At 40.9% G+C, this 19,277-nt stretch overlaps 1 protein-coding gene and 1 pseudogene across 2 annotated transcripts in view; both read left to right on the forward strand.

Annotated features, from left to right (window-relative positions):
- COL19A1 (collagen type XIX alpha 1 chain) overlaps positions 1-19,277 on the forward strand; it is a 175,447-nt gene that overhangs the window by 106,651 nt on the left and 49,519 nt on the right. For both annotated transcript variants that reach the window (XM_035109681.3, XM_088665845.1), the window contains exons 17-18: positions 6,915-6,968; positions 18,873-18,926. In XM_035109681.3, the coding sequence (XP_034965572.3) occupies positions 6,915-6,968; positions 18,873-18,926 (108 nt within the window). The remainder of the gene's footprint in view (positions 1-6,914; positions 6,969-18,872; positions 18,927-19,277) is intronic.
- Positions 18,616-18,710, forward strand: LOC118083282 (U6 spliceosomal RNA; annotated as a pseudogene).

Below are 19,277 nucleotides of genomic sequence, written 5' to 3' on the forward strand. Positions count from 1 at the left end.
ATGCGGCTTTGACCTGTAGAGATTTTTTTGTGTGCTGAACAAGAATCATCCGTGCCACTTTCATTTTTGCTATGACATCTCCAGTAAACCACATGAAAGACCATTCCTTTTTATTCGAACTTCAAGCCATGTGAAAGTGTTACTGCAGTGGACCGTCAAACCACATTACAGCTGTTCATATTCACTTAGACACAGTTGAAATAAAGCTCAGAATGTTCTGGCCCAAATCAACCAGAAATTCTTAAAACGTTTTCAAGTGCTAGTACTGCTGCAAGCCGAGGAGCTTTACTGAATCTATTTGGTAGAGCCATGTTATTGAAAATGCCTGCTGTCTCCAACCCACTTCAGCACTCACCCTGCAAAGCTGTTCCTGGGGGTTGGAGAACCCTCTGGAACAGAATGGGATATGATGCAGAGCGCTACCATGAGCATGGAGAGGGGGGGGGTCACCCAAAATGTTGTATTTTATCATCACATCTGGTTTGGCTCTGAGATAATGAAGTCACACATCTAAAGGGTTTGCATGTTTGTAGTCCCATGGACAGCAAGATGATCAAACCTATCCATTCTGAAGGAAATCAGCCCTGAGTGCTCATTGGAAGGACAGATCCTGAAGCTGAGGCTCCAATACTTTAGCCACCTCATGAGAAGAGAAGACCCCCTGGAAAAGACCCTGATGTTGGGAAAGATGGAGGGCACAAGGAGAAGGGGACGACGGAGGACGAGATGGTTGGACAGTGTTCGTGAAGCTACCAACATGAGTCTGTCCAAACTGCGGGAGGCAGTGGAAGACAGGAGTGCCTGGCGTGCTCTGGTCCATGGGGTCACCAAGAGTCAGACACGACTAAATGGCTAAACAACAACAGCTCTCTGCAATTCATAGAATTTGCGAGCAATCTGCCAGCTTCCAGAAGCTGGAGGAGGGAAAAGGAAGTTTATAATTTTTCCATCGGCAAAATTAAGTTCTTCATTATGATCTGTTTTTCACTGGAAAGGCAGGGCGTAAGACTTTTGCATTCAGTTTAGGAATTCTACACACACTTAAATCTCATTGACCATATGCAAACATTTTACAATCTGGAAAAACAAAACAGCAATATGGACAGGAAGCTGAATGCTGTATATAGAAAGGTACACATACCCATATGGATGCAGATTTTGCATGATACGGGATATATTAAGAAGTTCTTTGTTTCCTGGATGGATCTGTAATTCATTGTTTCTGAAGGCTAATGGGGGCTTTTAGTGTATCTTTCCAGCCCTTGCTCATTCAGCTTAAATTGAATCAAGGTAGCAAAGGGATGAAAGACAACTGCTGGCCCTTCTAGCAAGAGGTAGCTGCTGCTGCTGCTGCTGCTGCTGCTGCTGCTGCTGCTGCTGCTGCTACAGTATCTTATCCTTCCCACCCCAAAATTGCTTCCACTTAATGAGAGAGAGAAAGGCTTATTCACATTTCTTGCTGTTAAAGCAAGCTGAATGGGATGTTTCTTTTCCAGGTATATAATTGTGGATGAGCAGGGAGAGAGAAGGATTGTATGGTCTCCTGAGAGAAGGCTGAATGTTTTAAAATACAGTAGTGGTTATAACAAGAGAGAACGAACCCATTCCTGTTTCACAAATATTCAGAGCTGTCATTTAACGGGCATAGTGCTTTTTAACTACTAAACCACCATATGCACACATATGCCATAACTCCAGTTAGCTAAGTACTGCAGACCCCCTGCTTTTCAAATGTCAAGCCATGGACCCTCCACTTTCGGAAAATTTTCATATCTCGTACAGGCACAACTGTAATCGCCATAGGAACAGAATAGGGGAAAACAAATAGGACCTTGCAACAAAATATTTGTTTTCTCCTATTTCTATTGATGGGCATTGCCATTCAAATGGTGTGTGCACACCACGTCATGTGATCAATTATGCAAGGTGGGGCTTGCCTGCCTTCCCCCCCCAATATTTTATTCAAGTTGACACCCCTGTGCTTGTGTGTCTCTTCCTTCTGCCTCCTTTTCTGACCATTCCATTCCATTCTTTCCAGTCACTTATCAGTTCTCTGTGGTCCTCCTTGGGCCGTTTCGGGAGATAGATAGATAGATAGATAGATAGATAGATAGATAGATAGATAGATAGATAGATAGATAGATATACAGTAGATAGATATAGATACACACACACACAGCACACACACACAGAGAGAGAGAGTATTCTTGCAAACCTTGGAATCACTCTTGACTTTCTGAGTCTGCTGATTCTTCCCTCTTGTGGGAAGGTGGTGCCATTTGGCTACATATGCAGGAAAATGCAACAGCTTAAATTGGAAATAGAGGGAATGATAGAAATGGAGTATGTTTCGGAAGGCTCATGGCTGACTAGCACAAGGTGTTTTGGCATCCTGTTTACTTCAATGTCCACTCTAACTTTACGTATGGCATCTTAGAGGGTTTGCGAGGGTATAATGTTTTTCTGTGGTAATTAGCACCTGAGTCACAGCTGTGCATGTCAATCAAAATTCCATTTTCTTTGCCTTAATGCTTTCCCTGCTACTTTGTTTAGACTGCTCCCATTTAGATTGTCACTCTAAAGTCAATACACACTAACTAATAGACAGACAGACACAGGAAACTACTTTTAAGGTGGCCGTTAGCATTTGATTTTAACACTGTTTTAGCACAAGTTCATTCTAATTGTAATATGTTTAAAAAGTGTTTAAGATTTAGAGTATCATATTTCAGGGTCTACATCTCTTTTGTTTCCTTATTTAAATTGTAAGTTTTAGTAAGTTGGACTGGTGAAAACTGGGTTCAGATTCCAAGTAAACTGGATGCATGGAACAGCTTTCCCATTGACTTCTGTGGAAGTATCATGGAAGCTTAGACACGCATGCGGCCCTATGTCTACACTGCAGCATGTAAGACTTTTTGGATTAGAACCAAAGATTCAAATAACTGCAAGTAACTGCAAGTCAGCATCCTGCTCTCACAGCGGCCAGCTAGATGCCAGTGCGACGCCCACAAACAGGGCCTGATCAATCTTCCTGCATTTCCCAGCTACTGGTATTCAGAAACATACTGCCTCTGACAGTGGAGGTAGCCCACTGGTCGGTAGCCACTGGTAGCATTAGCTTCCATGAATTGGTTTAATCTTCTTTAAAAGCCACCCATTCCCTCCTGTGGAAGCGAATTCCATGGTTCAACTATGCTTGGGGTGTGTGTGTGTGTACTTTCGTCAGTCCTGAATCTTCCAACATTCATCTTCATTGGATGCCCCCGAATTCTCGTGTAATAAGAGAGGGAGGAAAACTTTTTGTTTTAGGTAGTTCTGGCACTGGTGACTTCAGGACTGGGCTACTGCAACGCACTCTGAGTGGAGCTTCCCTTTGTGCTTGATCCGGAAGCTCAGTTAGTGCGGAGTGTTGCAGCCTAATCAGAGATCTGCATTGGTTGCCCATTTGCTACTAGGACAAGATCCCTTTGTTTTTGTTGTTTTTAAACAATAATTTTTTATTGGTTTTCACACATATTTTCCATCATAAAATCCTTTAAAACATTATTTCAAAATTTTGGGCTATCACAGCCTAATACTTCCTTCAACCTTGACTGATGGTTTTCTAAATATTTTTAATTGAGAATTTACCGTGTTTCTCATATTATAAGACACATCTTATATTTATTTTTTCCTCAAAAAAACACACTATGGCTTATTTTCAATGGATGTCTTGTTTTTTTTCCTCCTCCTGCCGCGGCCGGCATTTCTCATATTATAAGACACGTCTTATATTTATTTTTTCCTCAAAAAAACACACTATGGCTTATTTTCAAGGGATGTCTTATTTTTTTTCCTCCTCCTGCCGCGGCCGGCATTGCTGCTGCGCCTATCACTATGTCTTATTTTTGGGGTATGGCTTATATTCCTTGAATGCTTAAAAATCCTGCTATGGCTTATTTTATGGGTATGTCTTAAAATATGATTTTATACTTTTGTAAGTCCTTAGAGGTTTTCTTACAGTCGATCAGTTTATAAATCTTGTTAATTTTTTTTAAAAAAACCACTTTCTCCATTCTATGCATAAGTATATACACTTCAATCATATTGCCTCTTGCAACCTTTCTCTATACTAAAAAGCTGCACATGTTGTAACACTACCCCAAACTGGGGTTGCTGCATCCTCTTGATCATTCTGCTTGCCCTTTTGTGAAGCCCTTTTGATTCTATCATTTTTGAGGTGAGGTGTCCAGAACCGTCCACATGCGATAACACCACATATTTGTATAATGGCATTATTATATTAATAGTTTTATTTTCAGTTTCTTTCCTAATGGTCCCTAAAATGGAATTCATGTTTTTGACAGGTGCTACACACTGGTGCAACATCTTCATCAAGCTACCCAGTTCCTAGTCAATCCCCAGCAGTTCAGACTCTATGATAGTATATGTGAAATTAAGATTATTATTATTATTATTGCCCTGAGATGCATAACTTTACACTTGTTTACATTGGATTGCATTTGCCATTTTATCACTGATTCATTCGGAGAGGTCCTTTTGAAGTTCTTACAATCTCTCTTTGCTTTAACAATGCTGAGCAATGTAGTTTCGTCAACAAACCTGGCTACCTTACTACTCACCACTAACTCTAGATCAGGCATCCCCAAACTGCGGCCCTCCAGATGTTTTGGCCTACAACTCCCATGATCCCTAGCTAACAGGACCAGTGGTCAGGGATGATGGGAATTGTAGTCCAAAACATCTGGAGGGCTGAAGTTTGGGGATGCCTGCTCTAGATCAAGCATCCCCAAACTGCGGCCCCCAAGATGTTTTGGCCTACAGCTCCCATGATCCCTAGCTAACAGGACCAGTGGTCGAGGAAGATGGGAATTGTAGTCCAAAACATTTGGAGGGCTGAAGTTTGGGGATGCCTGCTCTAGATCATTTATGAACAAGTAAAAAAGCACAGATCTCAATCCTAAATCCTTGGGGACTCCAGAGTTCTGGAACAGCCACCAGCCCCCCAGAGGAGCTTTTCAGAGGGCTGGTAAGGGAAGGAAGAATCAATGGAAATCTTCTCTCCCCTATGTCCCAGGAGTGTCCTGTGAACAGAACTCTACATAGGGGAACTCTATTTAGACCCAAGCCAATGCAAACAAATTATAAATTGATAAATAACTAGAGATCAGCTACAGTCACAAGGTTTCAGAAGGAAATAAAACCACTGAGGGTTTTTTTATTTTTAAAAAATTGTTGTATCTTCATCGTCTTAACCTGAAAAAAAAACAAGCTGGCATCTCTGCAAACAGTCAGACAAAAAGCTTTAAAAGCTATTAACGAAAAGCCAAGTTAACAGAGAGCATATTGACCTAAAAATGCACAGCCATATGTGAAATGCATGAACTTAAAAGTGATACCAGGAGACACATGGCTGCTGAAAAATGTTAATCTACTGTTTTCCGGTTTTGGATTCCCATAGAATTGCTTAGCTCTTGGAATCAAGGTTTAGCTGGCTGTGACTCTTAGCAGGTGACAGATGACTTAAGTAATGGAGATCAATAAGTAGGAAGCACATAATTCAGTTCACTTACAACATAGCTGAAAATCAGTCTAGAAAATGGAGGGGAGGACATTTGTAAATGTGTTAAACACAGCCTATTGTATATGTCTAAATTATATTGCAATTCTGGACTCCCTGAATGTTAGTGCCCTATCAAAATGCTTTTATCCTTGAACCATAACCTGCAAAATGAATGCGAGTTAAAAATACATTGAAGCGAATCTTCCCTTTTGTTTCTAAGAATTGTCTGAAAGCTGGTAAAGCTCATTGATTCAGTTGTAAGCGGCGTAGCTTGTTTCTGCCTTACAGTCTTATGCTTTGCCTCTGTTTCCAGCATCAGTTCAAGGAAATGCTTGTTTACCAGTGTGGCAACAGCCATAAGTACCACATATCAGCTCTCTTATGCATGCAGTTGTACTTTTAAAGGGCTTTAAAAGTGGTATTTATAACTTTTCTTGAATAGTAAGGGCCACTGAAGGGTCACTTCAGCAAGTACAACTTTCTGAAATATTTTCCAAAAAGTTAATTGAATGTGTGAATTTTCATATCTATTAACTGCCAGTGTCTCACCTATCTGCTGTACTGATATCATTCATCCCTTGCTGCCCCCTGATTAGATCTCTTTCCTCCAGCAATCCAAGGCATTTGGGGTGTCACAGTGCTACATAGCCAATCAGCTGTGGTTCTGTGCTGATGTCACTGAGGGCAAACATAGCCAATTTAGAGTGACTGGTCACATGGACTTCCCCTGCTAGTTAGTGATTGCAAAGTGAACTGAACATCGTGACATGAAAACAAACAACTTATTTCCAGGGCTATTCTTCCTGAATAAGTGAACACTGCCTTTTGCAACGCCAAAAAGGACATAGGTGGCACTGTGGTCTAAACCACTGAACCTCTTGGACTTGCCAATCAGAAGGTTGGCGGTTCGATTCCGCAAGACTAGGTGAGCTCGTGTCGCTTTGTCCCAGCTTCTGCCAACCTAGCAGTTTGAAAGCACACCAGGGCAAGTATATAAATAGGTACTGCTGTAGTGGGAAGATAAACAGACCAGTTTGGGCCCTGTCTGCAGGAATAAAAACCATCAATGGTGTAAAAGGGGTTGGGGGTAGGTATTTGGGTATTACTCAGCTTGCCTTTCAAGAATGATAGGAGAGTGTTTTAGCTGCAGCAGTATAAGACTTCGTTAGCAGTCTAGGAGCTAAAGTTGTAGCACAGGGTCAGGTTTGAATCTTTCCAGTAATAATTTCTGCAGACATTCTTGCTTCTTAAATAACAAATGAGACCGCTTTATCCTTAACAAGCCTTTCTTCCTAACACTCATTTATTCTTCTAGTAATTATCTGTTTCTTTGTTTCTTTATATACAGGGACGGCGAGGAAAGCCAGGACTCCCCGGAAAGGCAGGGCCACCAGGACCGCCTGTGAGTAACCACTATGTGATGCTAAGTTCGGTCAAGAATTTGTAGCGGATCATCCAATGGTAGCTTTAAAAGAGCACATCAGATCTTTATTTTCTCTGCAGTATCTTACCTTTACAACTGCACAGAAAAAAGCATAGGAGTGTAGGAAGCTGCCTTATAGTGAGGCAGACCATTATTCCCTAAAGCTCAGCATTGACTGCAGAGTCTCTCTAGGATTTCAGACAGGGAACATTCCCATCTCTACCTGATGGTATTGCGGACCGAACCAGGAGCCTTCTGTATGCAAAGCAGATACGGTGCAATTGAGCCACAAGGCAAATAAATTATTTTGCAGATGCTCGTAGAGGAGTGGAGTAAGGGACTAATAGGAAAGGAACACAACTTCTGAAGCTCCAGTGTAAATGGGAAGAAATTGGTTAGTAATTCAAGAAGCCGGCTATGTGTACATTATCTGAGGGATATTGTTAATTTAGTTTACCCAAACCGATGATGCTGTGTGCTTAAGAAGGGATAATTTCTGTCTCGGAGGGGTAATTGCAAAAGATGAAGGGCTGCACGGTGAGCTTGCCAATGGTCCGAATGGTGGAGAGGATTATAACCAATGCTGGAAAGAGCATTCATCTGTAGATCAAATGAGTTTGCTGAAGAATTAAAGAAGATTAAGAAATACAAAACTGTATGAAAGGAATTGCAATAACGCATCACTAGAGGCTTTAATTCAGATCTAAGCATTTGGGGATTGTTTCCTTCATTGCTAGATTTGTATGGTTTGGAATGTGAGCTTGCTCACGTATCTGCCTCTCAAGGAAATTCCTCAAATCATGGAATGGATGCAGCCTCTGGAAGGATGGCATTTTGCATTAATATTTTAATGAAAATCTCTATTCCACCCCCCACAAAAAATACCACCTTGATTCTATGTTCTTTGAAAGCACACAAACACGTGGAATATACAAAGGGCTAGATGTATCTTTTTTAGTAGATGGATTTATATTTCACAAAAAATTACTGTTGTTTTTTTAAAAAAGAATGTGTTGATATTCTTTTGTGAATCTTCTTTTTTGGGGGGTAGGTTTTTATCTTTTAAATAAATGTAGTGATAGAAAGTAATGGAGTTCATGCTACAAGTCCTATCGGTTTTGCAGAGATTCTGCATTTAGAATTAATGTGTTGTTTATACTCATGTGGATGCAATGGCCACATACCAGGGGGCTCTACATGAGGAATGACAGAATTCTGTTCCCCACTACCACACTGCTGAGTGTGCATGCACAGGCATACATGGTGACCCAAACACCTATGACTTTGAACTTTGCATTCTTTGGCTGGGCAGTAGGGGCAGAGTGGGCTGGGGTTTGGGTGTGCATGAGAACTGTTAGGATTCCTGCTCCGTGTTTGCAGTCACGGGATTGTTGTCTATCACATGACGATGTATGTTTCCATTCCACAGTGTGGGAAGTGACGGAGACAGGATGTTTTGGTATTACTCTGTTCCGTGAAGTGGGACTATTGTCCTTTGTTCTTTCCCTCTTTGCTGTCTGATGAGAAAGTGGAAGGAGCTAAGGCAGAATGCTCCGAGTGTAATATATGTAAATAAAGTAGATTAGCCAAAATACTGAGCTATTGAGTCTCTTACACAAACTGCCAATACTCTGCAGGATCGTAAGTGTGCTGATGCTTTTTGGTATCAGTCACTGTTATGTTCGGGCTAAAGTAACTTTAGAAGCTCCTGAACAACAGACCAGGAGGGAGAGAACATGCCAGCTGGGCATGTGTCTGCCAGGGTCCTACACGAGAGTAGGATGATCCTAACAAGAACTCCCTTCCCCTGTAATTATCTGGTGTGCTACATGCCCATGCAAGGGAGAAAGGGGACGATGACCGGAATTTGTGATGCCTTGCGTATGTGAGAATTTGGTGCTCAGAATGTCCCTAAATGGGACACCCACTTTACTTACCCAGAGGACTGATGTCAGGAGGCTTGTAATTCTGTATATCAGATGTTACTGTCTGATTGGTTTCCACTCTTGGCTGTGGAACATGATGGGCAGAAATCCATATTCTACAGGGCATCTCCTTTAGAGCTACAGGGAATCTTGTCTGTTTTGCAACAAAAGTATTGCTGGAGACAGTAAAAAATTACAGCTGTAAAGGAAAGGGTGAATAAAGGCAAAAAGAACAAACAACATAACTATATATCTCAGGAAAGGAAAACTGAGATAGTGACCCAAACAGTGCCCCCATTTATCACCTGGAAAAACAAGAGGATAATAATTCTGCTTGACATAGACACATGGACACTATTCCAGGAATACAGTTATAACTTAAAGGCAAAATCCGTGAAGAAAAAATTTCTAGTGAAATGGGAATACACTGGCAGATTAAGGTATGTTAAATATATACTTGTATTAAAAAGTATGAAGGTGATATGGAAATCTTCTGAGTTTGAGTTAATGCTGTATTAGGTAGTCAACTGGTAGCAAACCTTACAGAGATTTTTTTAAAAAAATGATTACATATATAATAATAGCTATTTTTGTATTATAAATGGTGTAACACTTGGTCTTCTTGCATTAAATATGTACTGGTTTGTTTGTTTTTAAATTCTAGGGATAAAATGGCGTCTAAAGTTTAATCCATATAACACAGGGACATTTTATATGATTTTTCACATTAGATGCTAAAATTGTGAAAAGTTAAAAAGGTGAAAACCATTGACCACACACACCTCTAAACTTTCTTCTAATTGATGGGTGATTCATAGTACTGTACATAACTGTCTGATCACCCTTGACATTTTGCTTTCATTTTCATTCTTCTCACCTTCTTCAAGCTGATAATAGTCATGATTCTTTAGACTGCTGCTTTCACATCAGCTGATCTGATCGGAATGTTTTGGCACCACAGCTTCTCTTCTGCTACTTCTCTGAATGCTTTTGTCGTGAAACCATTCAGGAGTAAGCGGGAGTTCATTTAGATTTTTAAATAAAAGGTGCTTCATCAAACTGAGAGCTTTGCAAAACAGCAAAGCAGCATACCATGAGCAAAGACCTGGGGGGGGTGGGTGGGTTTTGAATTGATGATAAATTGAAAGAGGCCAGTAATGTACTTATATGTGGGTTAGAGTTAGCAGGTAAATATGGATGAAAAGAGAATGTGCATGATTAACAACGTTGTGGTAGTTATAGACTGACCGACGACGAAGGAGGTTCAACTTTAAACAAGATAACAACCATACACGGTTCTCCACCCCATTCTCCGCACACCAACCACCCATTCTCCACACACACTCTGCCTCCCCGCCCCTGCTGCCATTAATTTCCGACTTTCACTTCCGCTATACGGTGTAATGACTTTCTGTATTCTTTCTGATGCACTTACAAGGCACAGGTTTCTGGGTGTAGGTCTGTCTAGGTCCCTCAGGGGTGAGCAATCGTAAATCTTCACAAATGGTCCAAACTAAGAAGAGCCTGATGGATCAGCCCATTGACCCATCTCTAGACCAGCATCCTGTTCTCACAGTAGCCAACCAGATGCCTGTGGGAAACTCACCAACAGGATCAAGCATAAGACTACTCTTCCATACTGTGGTTTCCAGTAGCTGGTATTCAGAAACATTGCAGCCTCCAGTGGTGGAGGCAGAGCGTGGGCATCATGGTTAATAGCCATCAACAGACCTCTCCTTCATGAATTTTTCTCATCCTCTTTGAAAGCCATCTAGGTTGGGGGCGATCACTGCCTCCCGTGGGAATGTTTCTTAGTTAAAAGCATGGAACTTAAGTAGCATGGAAAGCATTCAGCTAGCAGTAAATTAAATCTTGGTAAAAAGTGTTACAGCGGCAGCATATGTGGGAGGACATGTAGGGAGCAGAGCTAGTGCAGTGTAGTGGTTTGAGTGTCAGACGAAGACCTGGGAGACCAGGGTTCCAATTCCCATCCAGCTGTGAAGTTGGGCCAATCACTTCCTCTCAGCCAAGCCTACCTCACACGGTTGGATAAACTCAAAGAGAACCATGCTTCCTTGAGGTTCTTACAGTTAAGGTAGGATATAAATGTAACAATGTAATAGATAAACCCAAATTCAGTTTTGCACAGTGCTGTTTTCTGATGTTAAGGTGATCAGTTTTTTGTTTTGTTTTGTTTTATTGTAAGCCCTTGATCACTGGGACTTCTCTGCTCTGCGCCCCCACAAATGTTGAATGATTTCAGAGCTATTTTCTTGTTTGTCAAAGAGCAAGCGGCTTCAGGCACCACGTGATTGGACCAGAGCAGATTGGTAGTTTACTAAGGGGAGCTATTACTTACTTTGAAATGTCTAAAATTACTCTAATTCTCGCTGGACCAAATCCAGATTCCACAGAAGTCATGAAGAATATTAATTGCTTCTGTTAAGAATCATGTTACTTCTTTGACATTTCTTTTTCTTTTACCTTAGAGTATTTAAAAAGATTTTTTATAAAAAAATTCAGTAATTGTGAACAAGAATTGGCATTCCCTTTTGCAAAACTCTTAGATATGATTTCTTTTTCACTTGTGTTGTTTTAGAGCATTGTTCCATTATTTCACTGCTAGAGATCTCAGCCGTGTTCAGTTTAGTGTGTGGTATTTCATCTTGGGAAAAATACTCAAGAAGTTCATTTTTTAAAAAATAGAACAGCAGCTCCCTCTAGTGATTCTGTATCCACATTCTCATAGACAGTACTGAAAGCTTTTCATTGAACAGTTTCATTATAGTACTTAGAAAGCTTCAAAGCTGGTCCCTCAATATAAGAATCAAAGAGCAAGTGAAACTACCTTTCATTGGAGTAGTTAGATATTTGAACTGTTCCAAAAAGCTTTGGAAAGGCACATTTTTATTACATAATTTCTTCAGAAAATAGACACCACCCATACATGCTTACTAGAGCACCTTTTTACAGCACTCCCTCTGGTTTCTTGCAAATTCATCAGACAGTGTTGCTGTACTGTTGCATCTTTTTATTGGTTTTCAGAAAAATAACAATAACGAGCAGTGGGGAGAGGGGAATAAAATTTTACAGCCCTATAAATGTCTCCTACCCAACATGCTGTAATATTTTTAAAAGCCTGCCATCTCATGGGTGGTGGACCAACAATGATGTGGACTGCATGATGGAGAGAGAAATCTGGTGGTTATATTTGAAGGCACAGAAGGCTAGAGCAGAAATGTTTAATTAGATTACAAAAAGTAGTCTTTGTTTAGAGAAATTACTGGGGGCTCAGATGACTCATAATCTTTTTTTAGAGGCCTAGTTAAGGGGAAAAAAATATTCTGAGAAGAAAATGGTGGACCAGCACTTCTACTCCCACACTCTAAAGAGACTTGCAAGCAAACTTGTTGCTGCTGATTTCTGTTTGTCCACCCATGGGTTATGTTTTTCCCCCCTTTCCTAGTCCTGCTGAGATCTTTTTTAGCAAAAGTTGCCAGAGAATATACGTGTGCTTTACCACTGACTTAACTGTCTTTCCCTTTGACAATACACATTTCAGAGCAAATCACCATGTTTCAAGCATACAACAATGTTTATTTCAGAATATCCATATACGCCCTGCTACAATCATTTCCCTTATCACACATCTTCCATTCACATGATATTGCTTTAGTATTCTTTTGTAAAGGAAGTATCTTTTTGTTGTTATGCACAGCAACCATAATAACCTTCCAAATGTTCATTTAGAGCCCAATTTTCATTGCAGCTCTTGAAATGTAAGCAGTTGAGTGGTATTCAACTATGTTTTACTCAACCTATTGCAATTAATGAACACGACCAAGTTTGATCCATTAATTTCAGTAGGTCTGCTCTGATTGCATCTTAGCTGTATGCCACCCAAATGCATCATTAAAAATATGCATTGGTGAAATTGTGCTGTAAAAGTTTTTTTTTAAAAAAAAAGAACAATCTTGTGCAAGATTACTGAAAAATAAGTTTGTAGAGTGCAACAGGGTTTATTCTCATGTACGGTTTTGTAGGATTGCAGCCTTAATAAGTGTTCAAGAAACATAGTTAGTGTATTGTCATTGAAAAGCTTAAATACTCAGCCTTCTTTTTTTTCTTCAACACCATCTGCAGTCCTTTCAAAAAGCCCTTCATTTCCCCCCTTGTCTGTATATTAATTCTGTATACAGTGGTACCTCTGGTTAAGAACTTAATTTGTTCCGGATGCCCGTTCTTAACCTGAAACTGTTCTTAACCTGAAGCACCACTTTAGCTAATGGGGCCTCCTGCTGCCGCTGCGCCGGCAGAGCATGATTTCTGTTCTCGCCCTGAAGCAAAGTTCTTAACCTGAGATACTATTTCTGGGTTAGTGGAGTTTGTAACCTGAAGCATTTGTAACCCGAGGGACCACTGTAGTTATATCCTGTCATAATCCAAGATATATACATAATCCAAGATATATACCACCACAACAGGTATGTTAAGTAGTTAGTGGTTTGCTTTGGAAATCTCATTTCCAATGCTTCTGGAAAGATTGTCATCCTTTCAGGGTTTCTGGAAGTGATAGTAAACAGAATATCAGAGGCATTATAAGATCAGTTCATGGGGGTATGAGTATTGCAGAGATTTTTTGTTTCTCCTTGCATGTGTATTGGAGAAGAATTACCCATATTGGGCCCTATTGTTTGCTATTTTATTAATTTTTCATCATTGGCAGGGCAAGGTTTCTTCCTTCCTTCCTTTATTTCTTTTATTTTTATTTATTTAGAGCATTTTTACTCCACTCTTCATCCAAAAGGGCTCCCAAAGCAGCTTTTATGAAATCAAAAGAAGGCACCCCCTCCCCTCAGGCTTGCATTCAAACAATTTTTTTTTTGGGGGGGGGGGGAAATACAGCACACAAGGGAAAGGGGACAAGGAGGGAAGAGGAAAATAAAACTCAGAACTCCGGCACCAATTTCTAGACAGTTGTTCTTATACTGACCAGCTGGCATAGTTCAGAGGCAGGACGTGCCTGTTGGAACTGGGCCTCCAGCAAAGTGGATGTAATGAACCCTGCTTCCTATCTTTGCTACTGAGACAGCCTGATGAAATGGCTACCCACCCACCCCCCCATGACAGCTGAGGGAGAGGAGGCTTGATGGAGCTGGCCTGTCACAACAGAGCCGGTGGGTAGAGAGCTCTGCTTGTCAGCTCTCCCACCGCTAGAATAGCAGCCCACAGATGACAGTTGAGCTTCTGCCAGCTGTTACTGACACCTTGTGTGGCCTCTTCAGCAAGAACCTCATGCTTATTTACATTTGTCACAGAAATAAGGTGGGCCCAAGTAGGCAAATGCATAGTTCTGCAGCCCAGCCCTCACTGATTTTGGGTGGGTGGGGGTGGGAGCAACCAGCAAGTTGTGCTGCCTAGAAACTTGGGCTTGGGGAGAATTGGGTTCACTTTAGCCGCAAAAGTTCAGAGTAGCCTCTTTCATCCTTTCAACACAAATATTATGCTTCTGTGGCTCTTAGCCGCTTCTCTTTGATGCAGTTGCATTAAAAGATCTCCGTATTTCATTGCAAAGCATTTAGAGGGGTGGAAAGGGAGTTGGGGTGGGTGTGTGGCTCTGCTTACCAAAGAGGGCATGGAGTGGGTGGAAGTGATATGACTCAGAAAATGTTTTCCGGATAGGCAGATAAATTATCTGCTTTTTAATGTTCCTTTTTTTGGTCCTGTGAAGAAATGTCAAAAATTATCTTCTGCCATAATGCCACCAGTACTGCCTGTTTCCTATAAATAACATTGATTAATGTACAGTGTTCCGGGACCCCATGGATCAATACATACAACAACTCCACCACTGCTAGAAAGCAGAGATCAAAGTGAAACTAACTTAGTCTGGACCCTTCGCCTCACTATTCTATACACATATCAAAACTTAGTTTTAAATTAATATTTCATTGGTATGTGGTAAGTCTGAAAAACATTCAAAATAGCAGAATGTGCCAAATTATAGGGTGTCTTCTTTTTGAATGACAGGTAACCTTGTGATGTTTAAACCTATGAAGTATGAATAATCATACTTTTTTGAATGGGGGTGCTGTTGAGATTTACATCTTCAATAAGTAGATTAAAATAGAGAAGTACATACATGTACATATAGAGCTTTTCTTTCCCACTACAGTAATACCTCGGGTTAAGTACGCTTCAGGTTGAGTGCTTTCAGGTTAAGTACTCCGCAGACCCGGAAGTGTTTACTCCCGGGTTCCGCCGCATGTGCATGCGCAGAAGCAATCTGTGCGCTTCGCGCATGCGCATAAGTGTTCTGCACACTTCGCGCATGTGCAGACGTGCTCTATCGGCGCTTCGCACATGCGTGCTATCGCCACTTGGGTTAAGTACTTTTCACTTGGGTTAAGTACTTAACCCGAGGTACCACTGTAAATGTTAATTTTTTTCATCTACAATACTGTCTTATTTATTTTATAGTATAGTACATTCATTATTGCCTTCATTTTATTGATCAATGGTCTTGTTAGACAGTAAAATTCGTGTTAAATTGCTGTTTTAGGGGGTGATTTTCATTGTCTGGAACAGATTAATCCGCTTTCCATTACTTTTAATGGGAAAGTTCACTTCAGGTTAGGTACGCTTCATGATAAGTACGGACTTCCGGAACCAATTAACCTGAGGTACCACTGTATACATTCAGACAAGGCTCAAATCCATGAGCTTGCACCCATCTGACCATCTATTGTACTGAGGCTTTGGAGAGGAATATACTTAAGTAGGTTATCCTGGCAGAAATCTCACTTGATTAAGTCTGTTGCACAGCCAAGTCCTTTGCTCACCACCAACAACAAGTGACACACCCAAGAATTCTCTAAAAGCAAAGTTTTTTCTTGCTCGAACAGGAAAGGATACAGCAAGCGATCAGGAAAGTGATCAGAGGCAGAACCCTGATTTCTGTTTACAAACAGTTTTTATAGTCATATAGGTTAGACATATAAGACACACACCCAGTGAAACAGTCTTACTGTCAGCTTAACTGCAAAGTCAGGTGTTTCCAAACCTCAACTAGCTATGCATTTTCCTGTTTATACCCTTGTTTTAAAGGCCACTCCTTTGCATGCTCTTAATAATACTTCTCTTTACACACCCTCTTGTGATTTGCTCTTTCTCTGTCCCTCTCTAAAGCTATAAAAATGGAGATGGTCTTGCTTTGGTTGCAACACTTGTGTTGTGACAAGGTTTTAGAATTGAAGTGCTGTTTGATCTAAGGTAATCCTTAGAGCTGGTAATCCTTGATCTAAGGTAATCCTTGAGAGCTGGACCATAAAGAAGGCTGATCGCCAAAGAATTGATGCTTTTGAATTACGGTGTTGGAGGAAACTCTCGAGAGTCCCATGGACTGCAAGAAGATCAAACCTATCCATTCTGAAGGAAATCACCCCTGAGTGCTCACTGGAAGGACAGATCCTGAAGCTGATGCTCCAATACTTTGGCCACCTCATGAGAAGAGAAGACTCCCTGGAAAAGACCCTGATGCTGGGAAAGATTGAGGGCACAAGGAGAAGGGGATAACAGAGGACGAGATGGTTCTTCAGTTTTCTCGAAGCTACCAACATGAGTCTGACCAAACTGCGGGAGGCAGTGGAAGACAGGAGTGCCTGGCGTGCTATGGTCCATGGGGTCACCAAGAGTTGGACATGACCTTTGGTTCAGGGACCAAGTGCTTGACACTGAAGATCATAATCTCTCTGTTTATAATGCACCTGCTTATCTTTTTAAGAGTAGGCATTAATGATATGGTGCTTACAAAGGACTCTGAACTGAAAACACTGAGTGGAATCCTGATTGACATCGCTCCTCTAACGAAAGCATCGGTCGGTGAAATGGGGAGGCAGGCAATGTTTGGTTATTCTTCCTCTGCCCTGCAACCCCCTCCCTCCCTCCAGAATCTTCTCTGGAGGATTGGGAGACCCTTTTGAACAGAGAAGATATGTGTGCATTTGAAGGCTGCAAGAAGGAAATTAAATTGCCCAAAATTATCGCCCTCCCAGTTCTGTTGACAGATGTCTTCTTTCAGTGGAGTGACACCAATTGTATTCCATCCCCTGACAGGAGCCTTATAATATATCAAGGATATTTTAAAATTATCTGGCTATAAGACCAATATAAACAACAAAATATGATAGTGTCCCTTGGTTTATTTCTGAATTGTATTTCTCTTTCTCTCCCTCCCTATTTCTGTCTCTTACATAGTAGCTGCTTAAAAATTGCTTTGCAAGGCTCATTTGTTTTATTTCTCTTTGGTCCTTAAAAAGTCTGTATATTTGCATAGTTATAAATATTTATCATTTTGTAATTCTGAGCCTTGATGGCCGCAGCTATGATTAATCCTGTTTGGCATGCCCTGGTTAGATCTTTTCAAAGTGCGGAAGCTTCCATAGTAGGATGGCTCTCTTGGGGTGGTCCTCTGCTGAAATTCAGGAATTGTGCTGGGACTAGCTTCAATTCCCTTGGCCGTCCGCTTCTTTTTCGTGAATTTGACGGTCCTCTTAACCTGGGAAATCGTCTTGCTCTGTGATAAGGCAGGTGGTAAAGGTAAAGGTACCCCTGACCATTAGGTCCAATCACAGACGACTCTGGGGTTGTGGCACTCATCTCGCTTTACTGACCGAGGGAGCCGGCGTACAGCTTCTGGGTCATGTGGCCAGCATGACTAAGCTGCTTCTGGCAAACCAGAGCAGCACACGGAAACACCGTTTACCTTCCCGCCAGATACCTATTTATCTACTTGCACTTTGACGTATTTTCAAACTGCTAGGTTGGCAGGAGCAGGGACCGAACAACGGGAGCTCACCCTGTCGTGGGGATTTGAACTGCTAACCTTCTGATCTGCAAGCCCTAGGCTCTGTGGTTTAACCCACAGCACCACCCGCAGGTGGAGGGGAGGATAATTCTAATACTGAATGTTTTCCCAGTCCTTTTAGTTGGATCGTTTCTCTGCTTTCCAACCTTGACAGCTTCTCTAGACAGACTATAGTTCAAAAATGCTCATTGGCTTACTGTAAGTTGTATATTTATTTAAAACACTGTCTTTTCGTCAAAAAAAGTTTGAGGTGCCAAGGCAGACCATAGAATTTGCAATAACATTTAAAATACTAAAAACAGCAGTAATCACACACACACAGAGAGACAGACACCATTACAGTATACTGTATCATCAACATACTTTCACTTGAACTGTGGTTCTGTTGTAGCATTATCACATTAAGGGGAATGGCCTCAGCTTAGTGGCAGAGCACATGCTCTGCATATATAAAGTCCCAGATTCAATCCCAGCTTTAAGAGCTAGTGCCAGTCAAAATAGTATTGGGGTAGATGGACTATTGGTCTGACCGTGTGAGGCATTTCACTGCTAAATAAATATTGTGTGTTACCAGGAGCAGAAAGTTTGGGGATTTGATATGTCTTATAGAAGTTATTGGAAGTTTGCCGCCACTCTCTTTCTAATGTAGTATTACAACATTAAAGTTGTTAAGCCAGAACATTTTATGTTTATGGAGCCTGACAAAATTGATTCAGACTAAGATTAATGTTAATTGCATTTTTGTTGACCTTAGACAGTAATCAAATGTCTTCCAAATTTAATCTGCTTTGGGTAAGACTCAACAGGTTTTCTTTTTCATGGATAGATACTGGACTTGTTTTGGCAGCACTCATACTAAAATTGAATGATACAGAGAAGATTGTTAGCGTGACCCCTGCACAAGGATGAATGGCAAAATTCCATATTTTTTTATGCTGGCCTGTGACAATTTTTCATATAATATATATAATCTCCAGTTGTGTGGTGATACTTTCAATTCAGTTAAAATAAATGAATAATGCCTAGTACGCTATTTTGTCGAACCAGAAATATTATATTGACCAGACACAATTAACTGTTTTCTCTTTCTAGGGTCCTCCAGGTGCAATAGCACTTCAAGATTCCTTTAAAGGGCCATTTTACCAGGTATGGGCAGTTATTTTACATGGGACATTGTGGAAGATATATGTGCTTGCACAACTTCTAAATTCATCTATATCCAGCCTATATATATTTGGCATGGGAAGGGCACACAGACTGATGAAAGGAGAGTGTTGTAGCATAAGACGGTTGGTGAATTAACTGGGAGTAAAGGGAGATGGGAATGTGGAAGGAGCAAGTAGGAGCATATGGGACTGGCTGAGTTATTTGTAATTGACTAGAATTTCAGTTTACACATTTGAAGGCAGGGCGGGAGAAACTTTGCAGCTTTTTGACATCTTTGCCCAAGATTTTAAATATTTGCTAAATGTCTGGGTTACATAATGCGTTGTTTAG

The sequence above is a fragment of the Zootoca vivipara genome, chromosome 3 (genome assembly GCF_965207765.1).
Source record: "Zootoca vivipara chromosome 3, rZooViv2.hap1.1, whole genome shotgun sequence".
NCBI lineage: Eukaryota > Metazoa > Chordata > Lepidosauria > Squamata > Lacertidae > Zootoca > Zootoca vivipara.